The 24,665-nt window shown below is 42.8% G+C and overlaps 1 protein-coding gene across 6 annotated transcripts in view; it reads right to left on the bottom strand.

Annotated features, from left to right (window-relative positions):
• Positions 1-2,303: 2,303 nt before the first annotated feature.
• The window catches only part of znf438 (zinc finger protein 438), a 60,149-nt gene continuing 37,787 nt past the window's right edge, over positions 2,304-24,665 (bottom strand). For 2 of the 6 annotated variants that reach the window (XM_026179109.1, XM_026179108.1), the window contains 3 exons: positions 11,937-12,007; positions 5,269-7,034; positions 2,304-5,133 (listed from right to left, as the gene is read on the bottom strand). In XM_026179109.1, the coding sequence (XP_026034894.1) occupies positions 4,545-5,133; positions 5,269-7,034; positions 11,937-11,993 (2,412 nt within the window). In that variant the 5' untranslated portion in view covers positions 11,994-12,007 and the 3' untranslated portion in view covers positions 2,304-4,544. Of the gene's footprint in view, positions 5,134-5,268; positions 7,035-10,637; positions 10,705-11,936; positions 12,008-12,615; positions 12,669-15,942; positions 15,956-24,665 lie in introns of those variants that run through there. The other 4 variants (XM_026179111.1, XM_026179110.1, XM_026179113.1 and 1 more) reach the window with 4 other exon arrangements.

Here is a 24,665-nt window from a genome sequence, read left to right as displayed (position 1 = left end):
ATGCAAAACAGCACGTTAGCATATCGATGGCAGTTCTGAGCACTGAGCCCGTGTCATGCATGACTATCTTGTCACCAGTGCCGATGTTTTTCACGTGCAGCCGGCTGCTGGTGAGGTGCCAGAGGTAGGAGCTTAGCAAAATGAACAATGTCTTTTCCAAACAAGTGGTTTCAAGCAAAATCAATCATGACCTTTCTAAAGCTGAGATTTTGGGTTGTTTTCAATGATAACCCCGGTAATCATGTCAGGGTTTAGAGCTTTTCAATTCAATTCAGGTTTATTTATACATTGTAAGGTAAAGACCCTGCAATAATACAGAGAAAACCCCAATGATCAGATGACAGCTTATGAGCAAGCACTTGGCGACAGTGGGAAGGAAAAACTCCCTTTTAACAGGAAGAACCTCCAGCAGAACCAGACTCAGGGATGAACTGTCAGCTATGACCGTTTGAGGGTGATTGGAGGGAGACGGGACAAGAGACAAGTTGAGGCACCAATACAAAACCTGACAGAGGCTGTCGTTGTTTTGTGTTGTTTGTTTGAGTTCGTAGCGGCCATGGTGTGGAAGCAGGGTTTTAATAGTTTTTCAATTTTCATTAGTTTTTATTTTTATTTGGTTTTGACTTCAGATTTTCAATTTTATATCAGTTTTAATTAGTTTTTACCAATTGTTTGCTAGTTTAGTTTAGTTTATATTTTTTTGAAAATCCTTAGTTTCAGTTTGGTTTTGATTAGTTTCAGTTATAGTTTTAGTTGTGTTTGCAATAATTAAGTGTAACAAAATCCCAGTTTCATCATATCAGTCATTCTCTTCTGCTTATCCTTGGGTATGTTGCTATTCCAGCTACCATACCCTGCACCCTGCACAGGTCGCCTGTCTGTCGCAGGGCTAACACGCAGAGACAGACAACTCACATTCCCACCTATGGGTTCTTTAAATAAATAAATAAATAAATTAGGCCAGATGAACAACCATTGATACCAGGCAACTATAAAATGTATATCTTGGCCCCAATGAGACTATTAACTCTTGCAGCACCGGGTGTTCGTAACTTTGGTTCAAGTGAATTGATAAACTTTTTGAAGGCAATTGACTCACACAGTTGTGTAGATATCCCAGTCCTGTTGTCTCGGGATGCATCACGCTGCCTTGCCTGGGGTTAGCTTCTGTTTCTGGGGATGAGGGTTGAGTGTGCTAACGTGCTGCCACCTGCTGGCATAATGAGACACAGCAAGAAAAAAAACCTGGAAACTAAACTTCATTTTCACCCTTGACTATTGGATGACACGTACACATCAACGAAAACTAAACACATTTTTGCTATAAATTCAGTTAATTTTAGTTAGTTTTGTGAACACTCATTACAGTTTTAGTTATTTTCCTTTTTTCGTAAAGTCTCGTTTTTATTTTTATTTCCGTTAACGAAAATGTTTTTTCACTTCTAGTTTTCGTTATTTCATTAGTTTTCGTTAACGATAATAACCTTGCGTGGAAGAGAGTGAGAGATTAATAATAACTAATGATTATTAGTGATTGTTATTCTTTATTGATATAAATAATGCAAGTTATGTATCAGCCACACCCAACCACTCAGCGTCATTACATAAATGAAGTAATGCAAACTTCTTTTTAATAAATCCTGTCCTGTGTGGAAGCTTTTGCAATCAGAACTGTGATCTGAATGCATTTTGGTGCCGAACACATTTTGCTTTTGCAAGAACAGCCGCACAGAATCTCTACAGGCTCCTCTTGTTCATGTGAATCTTTTATCTGTTTATTTATTCGTTTCTTTTTGTGTTCATTTTGCTATTACATTGTAAGTGGAATAGTATGAAGATGTCTAAGGCAAGACAGGCAAGAGAAACAAGCCAGAAATGGTTGATGGAAACAAATAGAAATGTACAATGTATCATCAACTACTGCACCAGGAACCCGACATTCCCCTAGTGGCCAACCCAAGCCACGAGGGGAGCGGGCCAATGACCACGCTAGAACATCCAGCCACGCACCTCAGAACCAACAAGAACCTGAATCCCAGGGAGGGGCAGAAGCGTCCAGACGGGAGCAGTGACCATGTCCCATCTTAAACTAGGCCCAGCAAGCCCCAGCCCCATTATTATAAAGAGCTAATGTTAAACCTTCAAATACACAGTGGGTGGCATCATGGCGGCTCTGTCCATTGTTTTCAAATACAGTCTATGCTTCTTACAAGTTTAGCATTCTGAACTTTAACTTTTCCTGAGTTACTAACTGTTTAGTGAAAAAAAGAAGAAGAAAAAAAAACGTCCACACACACACAGTGTCCTGAACAAAGCATATCTTTATTCTCATAAACATCAGGTTCTTCAGGTACATAAACAGCCACAAGCACGAACACTTTCAGTCTTTTGTTATTTTTTTTGTTTCTGACAGCCAACATATCATGTGAGCCAAACACATTACATCGCCTAATGTGAGATTTTTCACTTTCTGACTTTTGCTGACAGTCATACACGCACGTATCTGAGGAGAGAAGAGACTGACCCTTAAGCCTGCCACTTCCTGGTTTGCGTTGAGGGCTTGAAAGCGAAGAACAAGTCACCGATGAACACCCAGACACATCAGAGTACTCTCTCAGTGCTTTGGCCTTCATTCAGTCCCCTGTTTGTGTCAGACACATAAGGACAGCTCTACATGGCTTTTTGTTGCCAGTGCTGGCAATGATATATGCATCTTGTTTCCCCTCCTTCACTGACAGAACAAAGCAGCTGATTCACTAGTTACTCTATGTAAATATATATATTTATTCTCATTATATCTATATATTCTATCTATAGAATAAGTCTATGTAGCATATATATACTTTTGGTAGGTCTTTTAAAAGATTCAGGTACATTCACTTGACCCTGTGATTTTTTTCTTTTCTTCTTCATATGAAAGATACATACAGACAGACGTTAACAGAGCTACTGTGCTCCCCAACCAAGAGCAAGACATTTAAGCACCCCCACCCCCAAAAAAGAAGCAAACAACAAATGTCTCAGTGCTGGTTCTTTAAGGACCAATAACAAGCATAAATATTCTCAGAGACCTCTTTAATAATCTATATAGTATAAAATAGCATATTTTCTGGACTTGACAACAGTTTATATTAACTCTATTCAGAGTCTAGGTGCACACAATTCCACAGGTGCGTACATGAGCTGGCAACAACAGGTAGGCGATTCAATGGTTTTCCTTTGCGTATTTACTAAACCGATGGTATTCTGTCAGTGGTTGAAAAAGCTTCAATGCAAACCTCACTTCTACAATCACAAGTGTGAATAGACCCTTGGCATATCACAGAATACACATATAGGCATTAATCGACAAGTCAAGAAGATAGAACTCGGCTTACTGAGGACCATACCAATGATAAGTCACGTTACGCATGAACACCAACATTTTTTTTCCGTTTTTTTTTTCTCAGAAGGCCACAAGGATGTCACTTGGGTGCTGGTTAAGAAAAGTGTTCCTTCATGGGTCCAGGTGGATAATGAACCCCAATACTGCCCTTAATCGGACTCTGTTACACGAGCAATACTACACTGAGGATTGTACAGTTACAGAACACTTTTAAACTGTTATGACGCAAAGGCCAGTGGTTAAATTGTCAGCCACTGAGATGGTACCCAATGAACTACTTTTAATTCAGCCGTCCCCGAATAAAATGATCTCCTCAATGCTCTGTTGTAGTATCTAGCCATGCAGACCTGGTAGCTTGAGTCATCTTTAAGATTTCTGACTCTATCTGATAAATGGAGGTGACTAGAATTAGTTTGTGCTCACATTTTACATATCCCCAATAATGTTTTGCTTATAAAAATAGCAAAATGAATGGGAAATAACGAGTAGGAAGCTGCAGGAGCTATTGTGACTTATGAACAACAAACTTGGAGCTACAGCAGTTGACTGCCAAACCTTTGTCCTGTGAAAAATGTGCCTGGTGTTACATGGAAAGGATTATCTGGCTACAAAAACATGTTTCGCTTTTAAACATTTGATCGTGTGTGGTGTCACTTTTCGTTTTGGTTCGGCACGTTTAAAAAAAAGAAAAAGATAAGAAAATCTGATCTTATCTGCATGGCTAGATATATTAAAGGGTGAAATGACCCCTGGACTATTTCAGTTGGGTCATAGATGACCTCTAATAACTTTTAAATAAACAATAGATAGAAAATAATCATTTGCATTTCCAACGAGATATTAAATACATACTTCCAAACAAAACAAAGTCCAAAAACAGAACAGTGCAATCAAAATAACATGAAAAATGATATTGTGTATAAAACTGGATTCTCTGACCTAGCGAGAGCATCTCTTGCAAATCTTAACACAAAGATCACTTTTCACCACAGGCTTGATTTTATCTTTACTGTTTTTCATCTTTTGCACAAGGTCAGATTTCTCCAGTGGTGAAAGATGAAACTAGTGCTATAAGAGAACATCTCTATCCCTGTGCTGCTGATTGTTAGAACTGAGTGTGTATGAGTAGGAGCCCACGCCAACCCAAAGGGCCAGTCGGCTAACGCGGGCTTGGTGCGGGAGTTTCCAGATCCCGGTCGGCCTCGCCCTCTTCCTGGCCAGAGTATGAGCTCAGGGCATCCCACAGCAGGCTCGGACGCTCACAGTGGTGGTGACACCTCCAGTGCTCCATGACCAGCTCTTTAGTGTCTAGCACCTCACTGCAAAGCACACAGTTAAAAACTGCACCTGTGGCAAGAATGCCGAGGCCTCCGCTGCTTTCTGGTGATGGGAGGACCCCACTGTCATCTCCTTCCCTTCCTCGGTGGTGGGACATGATGTGCTTCTTAAGCTTGGAGAAAGAAAAGAATTCTTCGTCGCAGCTTCCACACTTGACCAGATTGCGCTTCTCATTTAACTGTCGCCAGTAGTGGGCAGCGTGCTTTACCAGTTCGTTCTCAGCCTCACGGCCTCCCCGTGGGGGTTGGCCCTCACAGAGTTGAATGTGGACCTCCTCCCCGTGCACATATCGCAAATGCATCTTCATGTCTGCAAAGGTGGGAGTGATTGCCTGACAGCGGCCACATTTGATCTGCAGCTCCACAGGATCTTCACAATCCTGTTCATCTGATGGTTCCGGCAAGCTGCCCCTGCAGAGAAATAAAAGGAATAAGGTGCAGTCAGTCAGTATCTTTGGCTGTTTAATTCCCCTTGCCAGAAGTTAAAGATCAAAAATGAGGTTGCAGCATATATTCATTAGTTATCTCAATCGCTAATAATCTTACCCCTCTACAAGCACGTCTTCCTCGTGATGACTGACTGACGGCTCCACGGTTAGCACCACCTTATGGACCTCTCTCAGATGACTGAAGTATACCCCAACATATCCAAAGGCCTTTTCGCAGAACTCGCAGGATAGAGAACGACGTGGCCGTACCTCAGAGTGATGAAGCTTCTTGTGGGTGCTCAGGCTGCTTGAGTGAGCGTACGTCTTGCGGCAGACGGGGCAGATGTGCGGCCGATTGTTGGCGTGACTGTTCATGTGGCTCTGAAGGTGATGCTTGAATTTGAAGCAGCGGCTGCAGGTGGGGCAGCGGTGGGGCGGTCGGCTTCCTATGAACACTCTAGGATGGGAGCCTCCTCTGAGGTGGAGGGTTACCGGGGTTGGCTGAGGTGGACAGTCCAATGCTTTTGTTGTGGTAGAGGTGGGGAGCTGATGACCAAGTATGAGCTCCTGTTCTTGGCCATCTGGCGTAATAGCAGGCAGACTAACCAACTGGGGAACTGTCTCCATCACCAACATGGGCTTGGGTCGAATGCTGCGGTATTTTTTTGAAATATCAACTTCCTTTTGTTTGGATCCTGGAACAACTGCCGGCTGTTTCTCCGGGACCCTTCTACGGAAGAAGGATAAAGACCTTTTCTTGCGGGCTTCAAAAGCTAAGATGTCTTCCATTGTTTTTCTCTTCCTTCCTCTCTTCTTGCCAGGTGGCTTCTGGAGTGTTCCTACAACAGGCAATAATGTGGGCTGGGCCTGAGGCTCTAGACTGGAGTAAGGCACCCGGTTGTGACTCAAGGTTTCAGCTGTCTCGTGGGACTTGGATGTAGAATCTAAAGGGCTGGTGAGTCCTTTCAGGCCAGGTAAACTTTTCTTTTCTGGAGATAAATTATTGAGCTTGGCAGCTGGGATGAGGGTGCTCTTCATTTTAGAGTAGGGCAAAATGGGTAATTTCCCCTTAGGTGGGGATGGGATAATCTGGACTGCTTTACTGAAGATAGCTGGAGAAAGGACAGTGATACTGCCCTGGGTCTGGGCTGCAGCCAGCTTAGATTGGCACACTCTCACTGTAGTCTTATTGTCCTCCGGTGATTTGCTTTGGGAGCTTTTGATGGAAGCAGGGGGGTACTGCAGGTTCTGAATGAGACCAGTGGTGGTAGGTCGTTCTGAGCCATCTGGTACTCGCTCCAACTGAGAACCCGGGTAGAGGACAGCATTATCTGGTAGAAGAGCAGTAACAGAGATGTCAGAGGAGGCTGGGTCTATTAGAATTAGCTGCTCTGAAGGCTCTTCTTTGGGCACAAGGGTTTCCTTTGTGTGCTTGGTCTCTTGTAGATTCTTCTTAATAGCTGTTGATGCTCCACAACCCACTGATTTGGTCTGTGCTGAGTCAGAAACTCTGGAGGCTGTTTTCACCCTGGCAGGTAGTGGAGGAGATTTGACCTTATCTGTGGTCCCCTTGCTCCTCATTGGCTGGTATCTGGGAATGGGTAGTTTAAGGTTCTTCTGATGCTGCGGCGACTGAGAAGAAACAGAAGGTGGGAGCGCCACCAGGGAGAATGTGCCATCTTGACCTGCTATTTGCATGAGTGCATAGTTTTGGGTGGGCACAATGATGGACTTGGGGCTTGAGGCAGTGGTAGCCTCAGGCAGAGCAGATGAGGGCTGACAGGACTGGACCGCAGGGGAAGGAGAGGGCACCACAGCCGGGGCCTTGGGGGCAATGCTCCGAAACTGAAGGCTCTTCATCTGATGGTCTGCAGTCACTACCAACTGAAACACAAGCATAAAAAACATGTATATAAGTTCATGCGCTGAGGGCCTTCAGCTTTTCCAGTCTTAAATCCCCCTTAAACCCCGAACAGGCAACCCATCAGCTAGCCTGCATGCTGATGCTCTGACAGGAACAGCCAATAACGAACATCAAGGCCAAGACGTCCTGATCGTATTTACAAATGCAGATATACTTTTACATTAAATACTTACCAGCATGCTGCCAAAATGTGCATTGCTGGTGACTAGAACTTCAACTAACAGTCCTTGGTGCCAAGGCTGAGATAAACGAGGAGTTATCTCATAAAGAGGAACAAACAGTACTCCAAGAACAGACAAAGCCCAGCAGAAACCTTGAGGAGCTCCATTTGCCCCCACCTGGGAAGAGCCTCAGAAAGGAGAGACATCCATGGCATCTGAGGAAGAGCCTCAGAAAGGAGAGACATCTAAGGCAAGAAGAGGGGTCCCTATTTGCCTCCAACTCTCTCAACAACACCAACGACCAGGACAAGGGACCACGACCTTCCCCAGTCCCCCAAACCCCTGACAGGCCATCACCCTCCTCCCCCTCCCTTTCTCCCTCCTCCCCACACCTGAAATTCACTGAGGAGATGATGGAGCGGGTCAATGCTGGGCTCAGATCTACCCCCCGTCCCAATCCCTTTTTGTCCCCCATAAACCCCCCACCAGAGCGGCCAAAGGTTCGCCATCGAGCCCCACCCTCAACAGAGCAATCGAAGTCACATTGCCCAGCCTCGCCCCCCTTAGTTCCTCTTCATGCCCTGTCTCCGCAGTCTGATATGTGATATGTGAAGGGTCCGGGCTGTGAGGATTATGGCAGTGATGACTTTTCCCAGGAGAAGCTGGGACCCTGTTTACTAGAAGGTTTTAAAATTTCTGTACTTTTAGGTGACAGGAGACATGTGGCCTGGTCAAAACACAGAGAGCTGCACTCTAAAAGATCTTTAAACATAGTAAACATACCTTGTGTGCCACAGACTGCTCCCAAACATGAGGGGACAAGTAATACCTCTAAAACACTTAAGTTGGCTTTATTAAACATTAGATCTCTAGCTGGGAAAACATTTTTAATTAATGATTTAATCACTGAGCACAGCCTTGATTTTATGTTTTTAACTGAAACTTTTGAATATGTGGCTTTACAGCTGAAGGCCCCATCCAAAGTTGTGTTTCTTAATGTTTACAGGCCTCCCAAATACTGCACAGACTTTTTTAATGACCTCAGTGAACTGCTGTCTGTGATCTGTGTTGATTTTGACTGTGTAATTATTGCTGGGGATTTTAACATTCATGTGGACAACCCTCAGGACAAAGGGACTAAAGACCTGAGTAACACTCTGGGCAACTTTGGGCTGACTCAGCATGTAACAGAGGCCACACATAATAGAGGACACACTCTTGACCTACTGATCTCCAAAGGCCTGAGCATTTCAAAGGTTACTGTGTCTGATGTGGGCCTGTCTGATCATTACTGTGTTTTCTTTGAAAGTAAAATCTCAGCCCACACAAATATATCAACAACAGTGATCACAAAACGGTGTATAACTGAACACAGTAGTGCAATTTTTAACCAGGTCTTCCCATTAACACCTGACCTGCCCAGAGGGTCAGTCAATGAGCTCGTCAATAGCTTCAATGCTAACATGTTAAATGTAATGGACACTATTGCTCCCATTAAGGTGAAGGTTATCTCTGGAAGGAAAAAGTCTCCATGGAGAAACTCCACACTGGTGAAAAATGAAAAAAGAGAGTGTAGGAAAGCTGAGCGCAGATGGAGAAAAACAAACCTCCAGGTTCATTATGACATTTATAAAGAGAAACTTCACAATTATAATTTACAACTGAGGAATGCAAGGAGGTCCTACTTCTCTGACATCATCACTAAAAACAGCCATAATGCTCGGGTCTTATTTTCTACAGTTGACAGGCTAACAAACCCTCCTGTGTCAGTGGCAGCTGAACTTCATTCGACCATGGCATGCCAAATTCTTCACTGAAAAAATCCAAAAAATTAGACAAGCAATTGGTACATCAACAGCAGATCCAGGATATGTACTGTGTCCACCAAAAAACTGTTTAAACACCATGAAACAGTTTCAACCTATTAACAGCAAAGACCTGGAGGACATCTTAGGTCAACTGAACTCCTCCTCCTGCTGTTTAGATGTCCTGCCAACAAGTTTTTTCAAAAAGGTCTCAAAGACTTTAGAGTCAGACCTGTTACAGATCGTCAACTTTTCTTTATTATCAGGTGTGTTTCCAGAATCACTAAAAACTGCTGTAATCAAACCTATACTGAAAAAGGACAATCTTGACAAGACACAAATGAACAACTACAGGCCGATCTCAAATCTCCCGTTTTTAAGTAAGATCATTGAAAAAGCAGTTTCCCAACAGCTCAGTTACTTCTTAAAACAGAATAATTGCTACGATGCCTTCCAGTCAGGTTTTAGACAGAACCACAGCACTGAAACCGCTCTGACCAAAGTGTTTAATGACATATGTCTGAATACAGACAGTGGAAAAATGTCAGTCCTAGTTTTACTGGATCTCAGTGCAGCATTTGATACAGTTGACCACAACATATTACTCAAACGACTGGAGAACTGGACAGGTCTTTCAGGAACTGTACTAAACTGGTTCAAAACATACGTAGAAAACAGGAAATACTTTGTATCAATAGGTAACTTCACATCTGAGCAGACAAGTATCACATGTGGAGTTCCCCAAGGTTCCATCTTGGGACCCCTTCTGTTTAACATCTACATGCTCCCACTGGCACAGATTATAAACAACAACAAAATAAACTATCACAGCTATGCAGATGACACACAAATATATATCACAATGTCACCAGGAGACCGAGGCCCTGTACAGGCTCTTGGTAAATGCATTGAGGAAATCAATGACTGGTTGTGCCACAATTTTCTCCAGCTAAACAAAAACAAAACTGAGGTAATAGTCTTTGGCGCCAAAGAAAAACGATTACAGGTCACCAGAGAACTTCAATCTATACATCTAAAAACCACAAACCAGGCGATAAATTTGGGTGTAGTGATGGATGCAGACCTAAACTTAGAAAAACACATTAAGACAATAACAAAGTCAGCTTACTATCACCTCAAGAATATATCAAGGATAAAAGATCTGATGTCTCAACAGGACCTGGAAAAACTAGTCCATGCATTCATCTTTAGTAGGCTTGATTACTGTAACAGCATCTTTACAGGTCTACCTAAAAAATCAGTCAGACAACTACAGCTCATTCAGAACTCTGCTGCTCGAGTCCTCACTAAGACCAAAAAAGTGGACCACATCAGTCCAGCTCTGAGGTCCTTACACTGTGTGACAAAGTGGGTGAGAAGACCATTTGTCTACATTCTTAGTTAACATTCTTGTTTTGATTTAACCATATTTCACATGTAATCTGCAATAGGCAAACATCTACTATCCCGGGTTTGTTTATGTTCTGCACTTTTACAGATTATATAATATAACATCTTGGTTTAAATCAATTCATGCAAGTTTGTTAAGTTAACATGTTATTTATTTCAACTGTTAATTTGTATTGTTTGAACTTACCTTTACCTACCTGTCTTCCAGAAGCAAAAGGAGGAAATGTAGTTCTACTTCCTGCTTTATACCTTCTGGGTTCATCTGAGGTCACAGGAAGAGACCAAGGGCAGGAGGGGAAGAATTCTTATAATTTAATAAAGTTGATTTTAAAGGGTTTATAAAGAAATAGATTTAATGTTGTGATATGTATTGATTACACCAGAGTTTATGTTGCCAGTCAAGAGGAGTAGTAGAGGATGAATATAATCATGTTCATCTCACCTACCTACTGAATGGAATAGTCCAGAGGAGAAAGTGTTTGATTAAGGGGACTATTTAAGCAGACGAACTCAGGTGTTTCAGAAGAAGGGTTCAGGTCAGTGTAGCTGTGTGCAGTTTGACCTTAATTTCCGTTGATTTAAGTTCAGTTATGTTTATTTGAATTGAGTTTATTATAGAGTTGAGTTTCTTATTTGTTTCTTTGTAAATATTCTTGGGCCACAGAATGGTAAATAAATCACTTGCTACACTGGACAGCATCAGTCTCCTGCACTTCTTTGACCGCTTAAGTCGAGTCCTACCACATTTGGTGGCAGCAGCAGTGGGATTCCAGGCCAATTAAGGAGTGGAGAAGATGTCTACCCGAGGAAAGAGAGGGCATGTTCCAGAATGTGAAGCAGATGATTTACAAGATGGCAGCGACCAACAAGGGGCAATAAGTGGCCATATTTCTGGACAAGAGAATGTGGCTGAATTGTCCAAACTTTTGCAAACTCTGATGCAACAGCAGGCTGAACGCGATGCTAAACTGGAGCAAGAGCACAAGCGCCAGGATGATAGATGGAGGCAAATCCGGCATCAGTTTGCCCAGCTTCAACAGCAGATGCAGCATGGCAATCTAGAGCATCAGTTACTTGAAGTACAAGCATCTACATCGGCTTCTTCGAGAGCACCTACTCCAGAACCATCTGCCAGCACACAAGAATCAAATAGGCTTGACTTGGAGCCGGCACATCAACGCAGTGAGGCACAGCTTTCAACACTGGTGAGACATTCAGGCTGGAAGGGGCCAAAAATGCAACCTTACAATGAAGGTGAGGACATTGAACATTATTTAATCACCTTTGAAAGAATTGCTCATGCTTGCCAGTGGCCGCGAGATGAGTGGGCTCTTCACCTAGCACCACTGCTAGCTGGTAAAGCACGTTCCGCTTATGTAGCCATGGATATTGATGACACTATGGACTATGCAAAAGTAAAGTGTGCTGTCTTGCAGAAATATGAAATAAGTGTTGACACCTATCGAATGAGGTTTCGTTCTAGTACCTTTGGAGCAGAGGAAACACCAAGGGAGCTGCAGGTCCGCCTAAAGGAGTTGTACATCAAGTGGATGAATCCTGAAACAAAGACAAAGGATCAAATCGGAGACGCCATCATCATGGAACAGTTTCTCAAGGTTTTGAATCCTGATCTTCGGACGTGGGTTAAGGAACGTAACCCAAAGACTTCCAAGGAAGCAGCAGAACTGGCTGAAGCTTTCTTAGCAGCTCGTCGACCATCAAAAGACTTCACACCAGTTAAGTCAAATTCCAACGTGCCATTCAACAAGTTAGGAGGTGGCCCTGACTTGAAAGTTAAGCACACAAGACAGAACTGGTATAACTCAGATCCTGCCAGATCTGAGACAAAAAATAAAACCAATAAAGCATGTCATTTGTGTGGTCAGATAGGTCATCTTAAAGCTCAGTGTACAAAGATGTCTGTTAGTAAAAATTACATGTGTTCTGCTAGACAAACTGAAGTCAGTGAGAATCACAAAAATGAAATTGAATGTCAGCAACGTGAGCCATCAATTGGGGTATTTGTTGAAGACAAACCCTGTGTAGCTCTGTTAGATTCAGGAAGTAATCGCTCTCTGGTTAGACAAGACAGTCTTCCCAGGGATGTGATCTTTTCAGGAGCAACAGTGGATATGTACTGTATTCATGGTGATAAGGTATCATACCCAGTTGCTGAAGTTGCAATTGAAGTAGAAGGCCAGTGTTACACTCTTTCAGTGGGAGTGCTGCAAACGCTGCCTTATCAAGTGGTGTTGGGCCGTGATCTCCCAATACTCACAGAGCTAATAGCCAAGCATCCCTGTCAGACTGAAACCGTTGAAAGTTTGTTAGCGGTCACAAGGTCAAAAGCTAAGGAGCTACAGGTTAATGCTTTGGGTTGGGATGAATTACCTTTTGCAAATGAGGATGCCCCATTGGACGAGTCTAGCACTCGTTCTAAACCAAAAAAGAGCAAGAGACAGAGAAGACATGAAAAGGTGAAGGGAACAAGAGTAGCTGAACACATTTTAGATCCTTTAAAGACTGAGTCTCTCCCCAGTGCTAGTCAGGTTGCTAGGCTTCAGAAAGAGGATCTAACACTTAAACCATTGTTCTCTAAATGTGTTCCAGAGTCAACTACAGTTGAGGGAAGGCAGGAAGTGTTTGTGGTTAAGGGAGATTTGTTGCATCGCCGTAGCAAGATTGGTGACCAGTTGGTGATCCCCCAGAGTTTGAGATCTACCATTTTGAAAATGAGTCATTCCATTCCCTGGGCAGGACATTTGGGACAATCTAAAACATTTTCTAGAATGATTCCCAGATTTTACTGGCCCCAACAGTTCAGTGATACGGTACAATACTGTAAAGCTTGCCCACAGTGCCAGTTAACAGCTCCAGGCAGGAAAGCAGATAGAGCTCCGCTTATCAGTATGCCCATCATTGATACACCCTTTTCACGCATTGCCATGGACATTGTTGGCCCACTAGAACAGAGTAAAGCAGGTCATAAGTACATACTTGTAGTTTGTGACTATGCCACAAAATATCCTGAAGCCTTCCCCCTGAAGAAAATAAAGGCTCGTCAGATTGTTAACTGCCTGATTCAGTTGTTTTCCAGAGTAGGTATCCCAAAAGAAATCATCACAGATCAGGGGACCAATTTCACTTCTAAGATGCTTAAAGAAGTATATAGTTTGTTAGGGATCCAGGGTGTCAAGACCAGTCCTTATCACCCACAGACTGATGGCCTTGTGGAGCGATTTAACAAGACCTTAAAATCAATGCTCAGGAAATTTGTGAATGAAACAGGGTCAGATTGGGACCAATGGCTCCCATTTTTGTTATTTGCCTACCGAGAGGTTCCACAAAGTTCTACTGGGTTTTCACCATTCCAGCTACTTTATGGGCATCCTGTCAGAGGTCCAATGGATGTTCTGAAAGAAGCTTGGGAGGGTTCGATGTCAGAGCGGAGGTTTAGTGAACTCTCACATGTTCTCAAAATGAGAGACAAGCTAGAACATTTCCAAGAACTTGCTAATAACAATCTGGCCCATGCGCAACAGCGGCAAAAACAAAGATATGATAAAGTGTCAAGAAGAAGAGTCTTCCGTGAGGGACAGAAAGTTCTTCTACTTTTGCCAACTTCTGAGAGCAGTCTTCTTGCAAAGTGGCAGGGGCCATATGAAATCACAAAGAAGACAGGCCCAGTCACATATGAGCTTCATTTACCAAACCGTCGAAAGAATCATCAAGTGTTCCACGTCAATCTTTTGAAAGAGTGGACTGACCAGCCACAGGACTCAACATCCATGTGGGCATGTACAGTTGTGGATGAGGAAGAGCCTCAGGAGCAGTACTTCCCTTCTTCAGCTGTCAAAACTGTTTCCAGATTTAAACCATTTGCCTTTGGAAAGACGTCAGGAGGTGCAATCACTTATGACCAAAGAACTCTTCAGTCTAAAGCCAGGTCGTACACACCTCATTGAACACAAAATCACTTTGCATTCTCCAGACCAACGGCCAATTAGAGATACCACTTGCCGTATCCCAGCTAAGCTATTGCCTGAGTTGAAAAGTGAGCTGGAGGAGATGCTGGCTGCAGGAATCATTGAGCCATCGCACAGTGAGTGGTGTAGCCCTGTTGTGCTTGTACCAAAGAAAGATGATCCTAAGCTTAGATTTTGTGTAAACTTTTCTAAGTTAAATTCTGTGTCTGCTTTTGATCCTTATCCAATGCCGAGGGTTGATGAACTAATTGATCGTTTGGGAAATGCTAAATTTCTGACTACCCTTGACCTCTGTAAAGGTTATTGGCAGGTTCCCTTGACAGACTCATCTATGGACTTAACAACATTCAGAGTGCCAAGTGGACTGCTTAGATTCACAGTGATGCCCTTTGGTTTGCATGGCGCACCAGCTACATTCCAAAGGTTGGTGGATCGAGTGTTGAAGGGTGCAGAACAATATGCAGCTGCCTACATTGATGACATTGTTGTTTATAGTGGTACATGGGAAGATCATCTGAAACATCTTGCTGATGTGTTTCGACGTATCGCAAATGCTGGACTTGTCATAAATGCCAAGAAATGTCACATCGCCAAGCCCGAGGTGCAGTACCTGGGTTATGTAATAGGGGGTGGAGGCATTCGCCCTCAGGTTGGAAAAGTGGATGCAGTTGCTGCAGAACTCTTGCCAAACACAAAGAAAAGGTTGAGATCATTTTTGGGATTAGTAGGTTGGTATCGTCGACTAATTCCAAATTTTTCATCAAGAGCAGCTTTATTGACTGACATGACAAGAAAATCTAGTCCTACAAGGATCAGGTGGACGAAAGATGCTGAGAATGCATTTAATGATTTGAATGTCCAGATTTTAACCTTCCATTCACAGTACAAACAGATGCCTCTGAGGTGGGTCTGGGAGCTGTTTTACTGCAAGGAGAGGAAGGGCAGCAGTTGCCTGTCCAGTACATCAGTCGAAAACTTTTTCCAAGGGAAATGAGGTATTCGACCATTGAAAAGGAGGCATTGGCGATTAAATGGGCTCTAGACACCTTGCGATATTATCTTGTTGGGAAAGAGTTTGTTCTTGAGACTGATCATCGTGCTTTGCAATGGATTCATAATATGAAAGACACTAATGCCAGGATAACAAGATGGTATTTATCTCTCCAGCCTTTTCGTTTCCAGGTCCAGTATAGACCTGGACATAAGAATGTCATTGCTGATTTCCTGTCCCGTGACTCAGAGGAGTAACGGTCTTAAGGGGGGGGGAGTGTGACAAAGTGGGTGAGAAGACCATTTGTCTACATTCTTAGTTAACATTCTTGTTTTGATTTAACCATATTTCACATGTAATCTGCAATAGGCAAACATCTACTATCCCGGGTTTGTTTATGTTCTGCACTTTTACAGATTATATAATATAACATCTTGGTTTAAATCAATTCATGCAAGTTTGTTAAGTTAACATGTTATTTATTTCAACTGTTAATTTGTATTGTTTGAACTTACCTTTACCTACCTGTCTTCCAGAAGCAAAAGGAGGAAATGTAGTTCTACTTCCTGCTTTATACCTTCTGGGTTCATCTGAGGTCACAGGAAGAGACCAAGGGCAGGAGGGGAAGAATTCTTATAATTTAATAAAGTTGATTTTAAAGGGTTTATAAAGAAATAGATTTAATGTTGTGATATGTATTGATTACACCAGAGTTTATGTTGCCAGTCAAGAGGAGTAGTAGAGGATGAATATAATCATGTTCATCTCACCTACCTACTGAATGGAATAGTCCAGAGGAGAAAGTGTTTGATTAAGGGGACTATTTAAGCAGACGAACTCAGGTGTTTCAGAAGAAGGGTTCAGGTCAGTGTAGCTGTGTGCAGTTTGACCTTAATTTCCGTTGATTTAAGTTCAGTTATGTTTATTTGAATTGAGTTTATTATAGAGTTGAGTTTCTTATTTGTTTCTTTGTAAATATTCTTGGGCCACAGAATGGTGAATAAATCACTTGCTACACTGGACAGCATCAGTCTCCTGCACTTCTTTGACCGCTTAAGTCGAGTCCTACCACACACTGGCTGCCTGTCCGTCAGAGGATAGACTTTAAAGTTCTGATGCTGGCCTATAAAGCTCTGAATGGTTTAGGACCAAAATACATCAATGACCTCCTGACCCAGTATGAACCATCCAGATCCCTCAGGTCATCTGGATCCGGTCTTTTATCAGTTCCCAGAGTCAGAACCAGACACGGAGAAGCTGCATTCAGCTTTTATGCTCCTTATATCTGGAACAAACTCCCAGAAAGCCTCAGATCAGCTGAAACACTCAGTTTATTTAAATCCAGGTTGAAGACTCACCTGTTCTCAGCTGCATTTGAATAAAGCACCAAATTTCAAAACTTACATTTAACTACTGATTTTATCTACTGTTCTGATTTTATCTGTTTTGATTTTATATACTGTTGTTTGTTTGTTAATTAGTTAGTTAGTTTATTTGCTTGTTTTATTCAATTTTAAATCATGCTTTTTATTTGTTCTTGTTTCTAATGTCTCTGTAAAGCACTTTGAATCACCTTGTTGTTGAATTGTGCTATACAAATAAACTTGCCTTGCCTTGCCTTACAAGTATCACATTTACAAAGCAAAGACTTCTTTGCTTTGTGTCGAGGTGTTCATCAGTGACTTCAAGTATTGTAAATCTTGCCCCGTGGATGCAGATTTTGTCTATGAACGAGGCAAGATTTTTCCACATGAACAATGAAAGTCAACGCTGCAACACGTAGCACGTGCGCAGGCTTAAACTGGTTTGGTCTACAGACGGCAACAAGATGTGGTCAGAATGGGCGGGAGATATATTTTGGATGCATTTTTTACTCCTGATGCAAGAACAATTTTCAGAAGCCAAAATTTAAGTATTCTCACTGCACTGTTAGTGAGAACTGGTTAGAGTTCATGTCATTGTGGTTGATGGTTCGGACCTTAATATAAATGCAACCCCTCTGCATACGGTCTCCTTTTCTTTCTTTTTTTTTGTGGTGTCGCTACTTTGCAACCCAAGCAAGACAGCAGCAACGTGCAGTGTGTAAAATGCAGGCATATGCACAAGTGTGACAAGCTGTCCTATTACCCATGTCTCTCTAGACCCAAACAGCAGACTCTCTGTCCCCCAGGCTAAGGACAGAGTGCCCCCTTTGATATGGGCTCAGCATGTAGTCAAGGTACATGCTGAGGATCTGTGGTGAAGGGACTCCTTTTACCTCCCCCCTCACTTCCTGTAAGGATCAGTCAATGGAGCGTGAAAGCTGCTCCCTACTCAACCTGGCCAAAGGCAACGAGGATGTCCCTGAAAAAAAAAGACCTGGGTTTATTTTATCATCCCTTGTTCACAAATAACAATTCATGGTAGCCCAGTGGGGATGAGGCTTTGCACTCCGTGTTTCACCTTTCTGACTATGTTGATACAGTGGGGGAAACTATAACCTCAGAGTGAGGTTTTAAGCAAGTCTTTATTATCTCAATCTACCATAGCGTTTCCATCCATCAATCAAAAGCCACAGGTATGGTTTTAAAAACAAAGACAGAATTCCCTTCATTTATATCAATACTCTATCTTTATATCAAAAGCAGGGACAGATTACACTGGAATGCTTCAAAAGGCCTAACTGTAAACAGACTCAATTTCACATTATAACCTGAACCTTAATAGCACCGTTTGATACAGGCAATGTTCCAGCTCCACTCTGTAATACCAAACAGCATAAAGTGCAACAATCTGGAGGTGTTACAAAAGGCAAATATTTAAACAAAATCATTTCTCCATACAAAACCCCCTGCCTGCTTTCACGCTCAAAGCCCTGCACACTCAAAAGGAGGAGAGGAAAAGAAAAACGGCAAAGGGCATATTGTTTAACAGCTGGAAGTGTTTCTGTGCACAGATTATTTATACAGTACCCCTACCGCATTACGACTCCATAAAGCTGGAGATATTCCTCCTCTGTGTGGATAGTTGATTCCAATTTGACTGTGACTTTGGCAGAACACAGAGTGGAATAAAACTGTGGGATGTGCGTTCCTCTGGGTGCTTTATGTAGGTATAAAAAGTGAGAGAATGGACTTGAGGCAATACCTGTTGATTAATTCTGCAATGTGTACATTAATTAAGTTTCTATCTGTGGTGTTATTGCGTTGCTGTGTTTTATAAGACCATATTCACTGCAGGAGGAAGAAGTAGGAACAGAAAGAAAGGGGGAAACTTCCTCATGATTTTTGTTCAGGGAATTTATCCTTGGGCAACTTTGTACACAAAGAAAGGAGAAGGCTCAACCTATGTAGGCAGCTGAAGCACAACTGCACAGTCACTAGGCAAACAGAGCAGCGCCAGCGGTGGGAGATCAGGAGGGTTATGAAAACTGTCCTGGTGTAAGATGGCTCCAGTGAGTCGAGCTGAAAGTTGATGACCACCGTTTATGTTCATAAGCTTAAAACAGTATAAATTTACACTCTAAAAATTACCTATCCAAAGCCTGAAAACTGAATACCTACCTAACGATCAGGTGGCTGATCGTTAGGTAGGTATATATGAATGTTTTACAGAGCTGCCATTGTCACTTAGCATGCTAACTTCCATTCATTTGTGGGACTCATTTTAGCTCATTTCAGGATTTAATCTCTGACTGTTTCTTTTGTCCAGACTCCCTCTCCACATCTGTCCCTCCCTGAGCCTTGTTCTGCTGGAGGTTTCTTCCTGTTAAAAGGGGAGTTTTTCCTCCCCACTGTCACCAATTGCTTGCTCGTATGGGATGATCTAATTGTTGAAGTTTCCTCTGTATTATTATAATAGTGTCTTTAACTTACAATATAAAGCATCTGGAGGCCATGATAAAACCATATTAAACTGAACTGAATGTACTGTTATCACAATTAAGACTTGTTCTCATTTTAAGAGGCCCTAAAGACAACACTTTAAAAAACACTTTCGGGCCACATCTGCTAATTCACTTCACTGAATGGGTCAATGACACAACACAGACCCCTTTACTGTTGCACAGAAGGCAATACAGATATATGTCAAAGTGCTACTTTTAAACTTCCAGCTATTTTTGTAACCCTTCTACAGTTTGCTAATTTCCCTCCGTGTGCTCATAATTTGATTCAGGTCTCAGTATGTGCCTCTATCTACATAACCTGCATTTTAAAAACTCCCTTCTTCCACTTCAGGCACATTGGAGAGGGAAGAGACAAAAATGAGAATGAGAAAGAGGAAGGAGTGGGCAAGGGTTTGATTTCTTGTTGATGTAACAGCAGCGGTCAACTTGCCCTGTCATCATTCTCTATTCTCCCCAGAAGGTTATTTTGGTGTTCAAACACAAAAAGACACCAAATGAACAGAAATCAAGAGCAACGGTTGTTTAAAAGCTAGACCTGCAGCCCTTTGCAATGTCCAGTTACAATCAAGCACAAGCTATAATAAAATCCAGCTAGTGTAACTAGAATTTTTAATAGTTCTGTTGTTTTCTGTTTCACAGGTCAAAGCATTTCAAGGCTCAACATCTGATCAAAGAAGACAACAGAATGCAATGTCATTTTCAGTAGACACACAAATGATAGACAAAGCTTTCAGATACCTTTAGTTGTTATTTTACACATGACAGGATGATGCTGGCACCAGCGTACTTAACCAAATATCCCATTAGGCCCAGTGATGAGCAATATCTGGATCCTGCCAGATTTTGTCTGTCCACTCTAGGTCTGATCAGCTATGAGTTTTTGAGATGGCTGCTCTGCTTACAGTTTCTCCAGACTAGTGGAGCTCTGCAACAAATGGAGATGGTGTTTCTTGACCATTTTATTGGTGAAAGCTAGGGCTGCTCAATTAATCGAATTTTAATCACGATTACGATATGGGCTTTCAACGATCATTAAAAATGACTAAGCCGATTATTAGCTCCTCCCTCGTGCTTTACTCTCGCACTGCTCCGTGTGGCAAATCGAGCGCACCTCTCTGCATTTCGAACACCCGTCACAACAATTAAGAGGACCCGAGGGAAGCTCGGAAAGCTAAGTAGAAGTTATTTGGAGAGGAGAGTGACTGCCGTTGGTTGAAAAGAGAGGTAAAAAAAAACTTCAGTGGTGTGGAAACATTATGGGTTCGCGGAGTCAGACGTGAATCAAGTAGACACAGTGTGTAAACTTTGCTACAGTGTCGTAGCTGCACCACAGAGCAACACTGCAAAGTTCACTAAACATAGATGTTTACATTTTTCATTTATTTTTTATATTGCAAACATTTGCACTGTTATCAGTATTTGCACACTATTTTATATTATTTTTTGACAATCTTTAAAGTCATTATTCAATACATTGTTATTGTTAAATAAATATCGTCAAATAATCGAGATCTCAATTTCAGTGAAAATAATCGTGATTATCATTTTGGCCATAATCGAGCAGCCCTAGTGAAAGCCTTTTTCAATCTGGTTACATCACTTTGTTTGGCCATCTGCCTTGGATCTTTGAGGGATGATTAGAAAAATCCTAACAGAAAGCTGGATCTTAATTCAAGGATGGTCCTGCTACGTGCCCACTCTTTGTCTACGTATAGAGAATGGATAAACTCCAACAAAGCACAGCCTACAGAAGTGCACTTATGTGCAGTCCTCCAAAAAAAAGGAAAGAAAAAGGAGGGGTTGGGTGATGATGCCATATGTAAATTGGAAAGATAATATTTTTTAATGTGTTATTTTTTTGGGCCTTTCATTTTTATAGACAGTGGAGAGTGGACAGGAAAGTCGTGGAAGATGCACAGCAGAGGGCTTTGGATCGGTCGCTCCATTTCACCTTTGCGCCATGTTCGCCTGCTAATCGTGTAACCTAAGCTAGCATCAATGTAAACCAGACTCACCTCAGTAAAGCTCAGATTAGTGTGCCGTGACAAAGATTGCTCATTAAATAAAATTCACAGTAATTACAAAGAAGTCTTTGCTTTGTAAATGTGATTTATTGTGTGCAGAAAAATAAGCAAGAAGTGCATTTAATTCATAAAACGTGAAGGGCCTGTGAACACTTTCCAAAATAACTCATCCACACACTGATGGCCGACATGCTCCCGTAAAGAAAAATGTCTTCGAATGCGAACCCCATTCACCTTAACTGTTATGCAGCTTTGACTCGAGGGGGCATAACACAACAAGGCTAAGAGACAAATGTGCAAGCAGGTCACTGATGCTACTCAAACTGCTGCTGGATTCAAAACGCCAACTGCTCCGATCTGACTGGGGTCAGAGGTCACTGCTAGGGTGATGCAGAAATCTGGTTTCTGGAGAGAATGTAAGAAACTAAGGAAGAAAGAAGAAAAATGATAGTGTGTGTGTGAGAAAGAGGGGGGTTGCTCCACAGAGACAGATTATCAGGTAAAGCCAGAGGGGTGAGAGGTGAGGATCTGGTGTTTATGCTGGAAACAGGTCAGGGGTGAGCAGCAGGGCAGAGTGGGGACGGGCCAGGCATCCACCTGGAATGGAATGACATGGTATGAACTGCAGACGCTTTACTCACACACACAAAAACGTCAGCTCATGCTCTCACAGCTGAACGCTGGTCACATGAAGATCTGGTCCAGCCAAGACCGACTGGCCGACCAGCCAAAACAACCCACCTATTGTTAGGCAGTAATGCAATTTAGTGAGAGCTGAAAGCGCCACTTTGTTCAGTGTCAAAACATGAAGAGCACCGTGTTTGGGGAGCATCCCCGATGCGTTCTGTGATTCTGCTTTGTCTCGCTTTTAGCCAAACAACTACTGTTTAAACTGCAGAGTGCAGCATTTTTCTTCCTATCTATGAAGGCGGTGGCAAGGACCCAAACATAACAACAACCACATCTCGAAAAAAGAAAAAAAAAAACATTAAAAAAACCCAATTCTCACATGAAAACGAAGCAGACAATAAGAAAGGGAGAAAGGGGAGGTAATTTCTTTTTTTTCCCCTCACAGTGAGTTTTGAAGAAATCAAATCTGAAGTATTTTGGGGAAAGGAGAGCAGAGGAGTGTGAGGTTTGTTATCTCTTCTTGTAGGTGAGAGCAATGCTCATCTGGGACTCACAGATAGAGTCTGGAGATGGAGGGGGTCTGGAATGAGACACGTGTGTGTGTGTGTGTGTGTGTGTGTGTGTGTGTGTGTGTGTGTGTGTGTGTGTGTGTGTGTGTGTGTGTGTGTGTGTGTGTGTGTGTGTGTGTGAGAGAGAGAGAGAGAGAGAGAGAGAGAGAGAGAGAGAGAGAGAGAGAGAGAGAGAGAGAGAGAAGACTTAAAAAACAGCAGAGGCCAAGCTCCCCCAGGTTTTAGCCCAGATGAAAGGCCAGGATCTGGACTAGATAAGAGAGCAGATCATGGGGGGTCGGGGCCAGTCGGCTGTGAGAAGCCATGTCCAGCGGCCATCTCTCAGTAGCCCCCTCTCTCTTGCACGCACACACACATTATGTGTGGGATAAGTAAATGTGAGAGAGTTAGTTAAAAAGATAAACCTTTCTTGCCTTTGTTAAGATGCAAAAACATAAAAAAAAACCAAAAATGCATCCAAGAGGAAATGACATCATTCCCTCCTGTGTAAAGTTATCTGTGCTCCATTGCTTCTGCCTGCATGCATGCTAACTACTCATTTTTGCGCACCAGCTCGTATATGCATGTGTGTGTGGGTGAAAGCATGAAAGCAGTCATGGGGTAATGAAGTCAGTGTTCTTGCTTTATCTCAGAGTGCTTCTGAATGAGAGAGCCAAAGAAGAGGCGCACACGCTGCCAACATCCAGCTGCTCCTTTTCACCTCTTCACCGGACAACAAACAGCGAAAGCTGTTGTAAGACAGAACATCAGAACACCATATGGTATTCAGCGCACGCACACACACATATGTCATCCACTGTCACCTGAGCAAATCAATGCAAGAGAGAAATCCATTCCAATTAGGATCCGGCTGCTCTGCCCTGCATGTGGATGTAGATTAATCAATAAAGAAATCCCACCACTGATCTGCCATTCACCGTACAGAACACACTGAACTCAGACTCTCGGTGTTTTGCTTTCATTCACTTGCAAAATAAGGAAGTGTACGCACTCGTCCTTTTTATATGAATCCAAATAATTTTCTATTCAAAAGGATTCCAAAGTGGTCAGTAAAAAAATGGAGGTCCTGCCCTTTAAAAGCAGGATCCTGTAAACCCCCGACAGCCAGCGACCTGTGACCCGATGTCCACAGCGAGGCCATGCGTCATTCCCCGGGAAGCCATAGCGTCCTCAATCATCCGTGCTTGCAGATGACCCAAATGAGCGTACGAGCACACATAAACAGACGCGGCCACGTTGCACGCAGCTGATGTGGCTCCCGGCTCTGAGCTGAGTGACGTCGACACGGATGCGAGGTGACAGCAGTGTGTCAAAGTGCACGTAACTGTGTAGAGGTAGGTGTGTGTGTATTCAAGGTCGGAAGTGTTAACGTGGCCCTCCTCCCCCGCCTCGACGCCCTCGGGCATCCAGCGCTGTGTTAGCCGTCCAGACTTTGCTCAGCACTAAAACCTTTACCTGACCTTTCCCTCTGCTGTGACATTTGGGCCCTTCTGAGCAGGTCAAACAGCACTAAACAGTGGTGGAAAAGCAGAGGGGAGCTGGAGGAGAAAAGGAAAGAAGAGAGGGACGAGAGCTGTCAGAGATGACAAGACGTGTTACAGGACAGCCACTTGGGACCATTTTAGTTAAGAAACTGCCATCCAAGACTGTACATCAAATCAAAATCAAATCAAAATTTATTTATATAGCACATATTAAAACAACAGTGTTGACCATAGTGCTTCACAGTACTGCATAACTACATAACTGCACTATTTGCACTGAAATCCACAAAGAAGAACCGTCATTGACAAGATCTCTTAGCTTTGTTTACCTGGTAGTAGGCACAGGTACAGTAGGTTAAACACATAAAAGTATTGATACTCGTAGATGTACAGCAGCAGAAGCTGCCTTCACCAGTAAGGAAGCAAACCAGGATTTGGCAAGCCCCACTGTGGACACCAATCTCCAACAAGTATACAGGGTGGGCCATTTATATGGATACACCGTAATAACATGGGAATGGTTGGTAATATTAAAGTCCTGTTTGCGGCACATTAGTATATGTGAGGGGGCAAACTCCTCAAGATGGGTGGTGACCATGGTGGCCATTTAGAAGTCGGCCATCTTGGATACAACTTTTGTTTTTT

Source organism: Astatotilapia calliptera, chromosome 9 (assembly GCF_900246225.1).
Source record: "Astatotilapia calliptera chromosome 9, fAstCal1.2, whole genome shotgun sequence".
Classification (NCBI taxonomy): domain Eukaryota; kingdom Metazoa; phylum Chordata; class Actinopteri; order Cichliformes; family Cichlidae; genus Astatotilapia; species Astatotilapia calliptera.
This window is presented reverse-complemented; position numbering and strand designations above follow the sequence as displayed.